The sequence below is a fragment of the Elephas maximus genome, chromosome 17 (genome assembly GCF_024166365.1).
Source record: "Elephas maximus indicus isolate mEleMax1 chromosome 17, mEleMax1 primary haplotype, whole genome shotgun sequence".
In the NCBI taxonomy this organism is placed as follows: domain Eukaryota; kingdom Metazoa; phylum Chordata; class Mammalia; order Proboscidea; family Elephantidae; genus Elephas; species Elephas maximus.
In genome coordinates, this window is record NC_064835.1 from 24087116 (window position 1) to 24089920 (window position 2805).

Consider the following 2805-nt stretch of genomic DNA (forward strand, 5'->3'; position numbering starts at 1 on the left):
TGGAAGAAAGGCCTGGTGATCTACTTCCAAAAATTCAGCTACTGAAAACCTTGTGGAGCACAATTCTACTCTGACACGCATGGGGTCACCATGAATCAGATTGACTTGATGGCAACTGGTTTGTTTTTTTGATAAAACAAATAATAATACTGTCTTCAAGGTAAGCTTTGTAATTTTTTTTCTAATTAAAACCCCTCTCTCCCTCTTTCTTTCTCTCTCAGTCAATATGTAAAATATAAAAAAGAAATATTTCATAGGGTTGATATGAAGATTAAATGAATATATATATATTTCATTTGACTTCAAAGCCTGAACTCTTTACTTGATGATATATATATATATATAGTTATAGTTATTGTTGTTGTTAGTTGTCACTGAGTCGATTATGACCTTTCTGAAGTAGATTGCCAGGCATGTCTTCTGAGACACCTCTGGTGATTTTGAACCACCAATCTTTTGCACCACCCAACTACGTATATATACATACATATCAAAATACACATATAACACCAAACCCATTGTCATCGAGCTGATTCCAGCTCATAGCGACCTTATGGGACAGAGTAGAACTGCCCCTTGGAGTTTTCATGGAGTACCTGGTGGATTTGAACTGCCAGTCTTTTGGTTAGCAACTGTAACACTTGACCACTATGCCACCAGGGCTTCCAAAAAAAACCCACTGTAGTCAAGTTGACTCCAACTTATAGTGACCTTACAGGACAGAGTAGAACTGCCCCATAGGATTTCCAAGGAACAGCTGGTGGATTTGAACTGCCAACCTTTTGGTTACCAAACAAACTCTTAAACTCTGCGCCACCAGGGCTCATATATATATATATATATGTAATATATATATATTTATATATTTATATATACATATATATAAATAATTTCTTAGGTTTCTTTAGCACCTGACAACAATTTCCCCTTCTGGTATTGCCGTCTCACTATCGCCAGCATGGCTAAGGCAAATTCAAAACCAGTAACTTAGAAGGGAGCTGGAAAGTTTGGAGGGAACCCAACACTCTCTGTGACTTGGACTCGGGGACTGAGTGAACAAATTACAGATGCCAAAGCATAAAGGGGACATTCAAGGAACAGGGAAAGGTCAATATCCAAGACATCAGAAGAGAAAACAAATTGTTGTAGACAAAAAAACAACAAAACTGTTCCGTGCAGTTTCTCTAAAAGCGACTAAATAACAGAATTTTTTTTTTCTTTCTTTAAAGCAGATTCTAAATCTGATTTTACGGAAACATAATGATTATCACCGCTAAAATTACATGACAGTAATAAAAACTGAAGCCAAATGAAGCATCATCATCTTGATAAAAGACTTCAATTAAAAGTAGATTTTAAGTCTCTTGGTTTGAAACTTCTGAAATTCTGTCTCAGTTGGAAATTATGTCATTCCTCAGATGTTGGACTACTAATTGCTATCAAACTGACAATATTTGTCTGATGACAATCTCTTTCCCAAACAACTCAACTTACCACAACTTGGAGAAGAATGGACATAGGAAATCATTCTTCTGTAACTGAGTTTATCCTTGAGGGATTAACAGATGAGCCAGGGCTCCAACTTCCCCTCTTTTTCCTGTTCCTCTTCATCTACATCATCTCCATGGCAGGAAACTTGGGCTTAGTTTTTTTAATCAGTATCAGTTCTCAGCTTCATACCCCCATGTATTATTTTCTCAGTAATTTGTCCTTCATAGAGCTGTGCTACTCTTCTGTCATAATCCCCAAGATGTTGGTGAACTTCGTGTCAGAGAAGAATTTCACCTCCTTTCCTGAGTGCATGGTCCAGCTCTTTTTCTTCGGCTTCTTTGGTATTGATGACTCTTACATGTTGACAGCTATGGCATATGACCGTTATGTTGCCATCTGTAACCCCTTGCTCTACAATACCACCATGTCCCACAGAATCTGTTTTCTACTCATCACTGTTGTGTATATAGTAGGGGCTATTGGGGGTTTGGTTCACACCAGCTACATATCTAGTCGTTCCTTCTGTGGAACCAATGTCATTCACCATTACTTCTGTGACATCCTTCTTCTTCTGAGTATCTCTTGCTCAAGGGATTATACCAAGGAGCTTTTGGTGATGATTTTAGTTTCATTCAATGTATTCATATGTGCTATAGCTATCTTCATCTCTTATGCCTTCATCCTTTCCAGCATCCTACATATCTGCTCAGCTGAAGGCAGGGCCAAAGCCTTCAGTACCTGCAGCTCCCACCTTGCAGCTGTTGGAGTCTTCTATGGCTCCATCATCTTCATGTATTTCAAACCACCATCTGTCAGTGACATAACCCAGAAGAAGGTGGCCTCTGTGTTTTATACCACAGCGAGTCCCGTGCTTAATCCCCTGATCTACAGCTTAAGGAACAAAGATGTCAAAGAAGCCCTGAAAAAGATTCTGACTGGTGGGATATTCTCCAAGACTGTGTAGAAAAAGCACTACTAAAAATAGCTTTTATCTTGTCTTTTGTTTATGGTTGTTTGTGAGAGTGGCTAATAACTTTCAAGTCCAGTCATAATAATATAAACTTCAATGTCTGTACTGTTTATTTTTGAGATCCTCATTTCCTTGTTTAGTGCCCTTCTTCCAACACAGTGTTCTGCTGCTGCTCATAAGGTTTTCATTGGTTAATTCTTTTCAGAAGTAGAATGCTGAGTCCTTCTTCCTAGACATTGAAAAGCAAAGATGTCACCTTGAAGACTAAGGTGCGCTTGACCCAAGCCATGGTATTTTCAGTTGCATTATGTGCATGTGAAAGCTGGACAATGAATAAGGAAGAC

General features: G+C 38.5%; 1 protein-coding gene across 1 annotated transcript; it reads left to right on the forward strand.

The window, feature by feature from the left end:
* Positions 1–1510: 1510 nt before the first annotated feature.
* LOC126061103 (olfactory receptor 8D1-like) lies at positions 1511–2455 on the forward strand. The gene has a single exon (XM_049857449.1). It carries the CDS (start codon positions 1511–1513, stop codon positions 2453–2455), a length of 945 nt encoding a protein of 314 aa, XP_049713406.1.
* Positions 2456–2805: the final 350 nt, after the last annotated feature.

Excerpts from the sequence above, each read along its gene's own strand:
- LOC126061103 (XM_049857449.1), top strand. The coding sequence starts at position 1,511 with ATGGACATAGGAAATCATTCTTCTGTAACTGAGTTTATCCTTGAGGGA.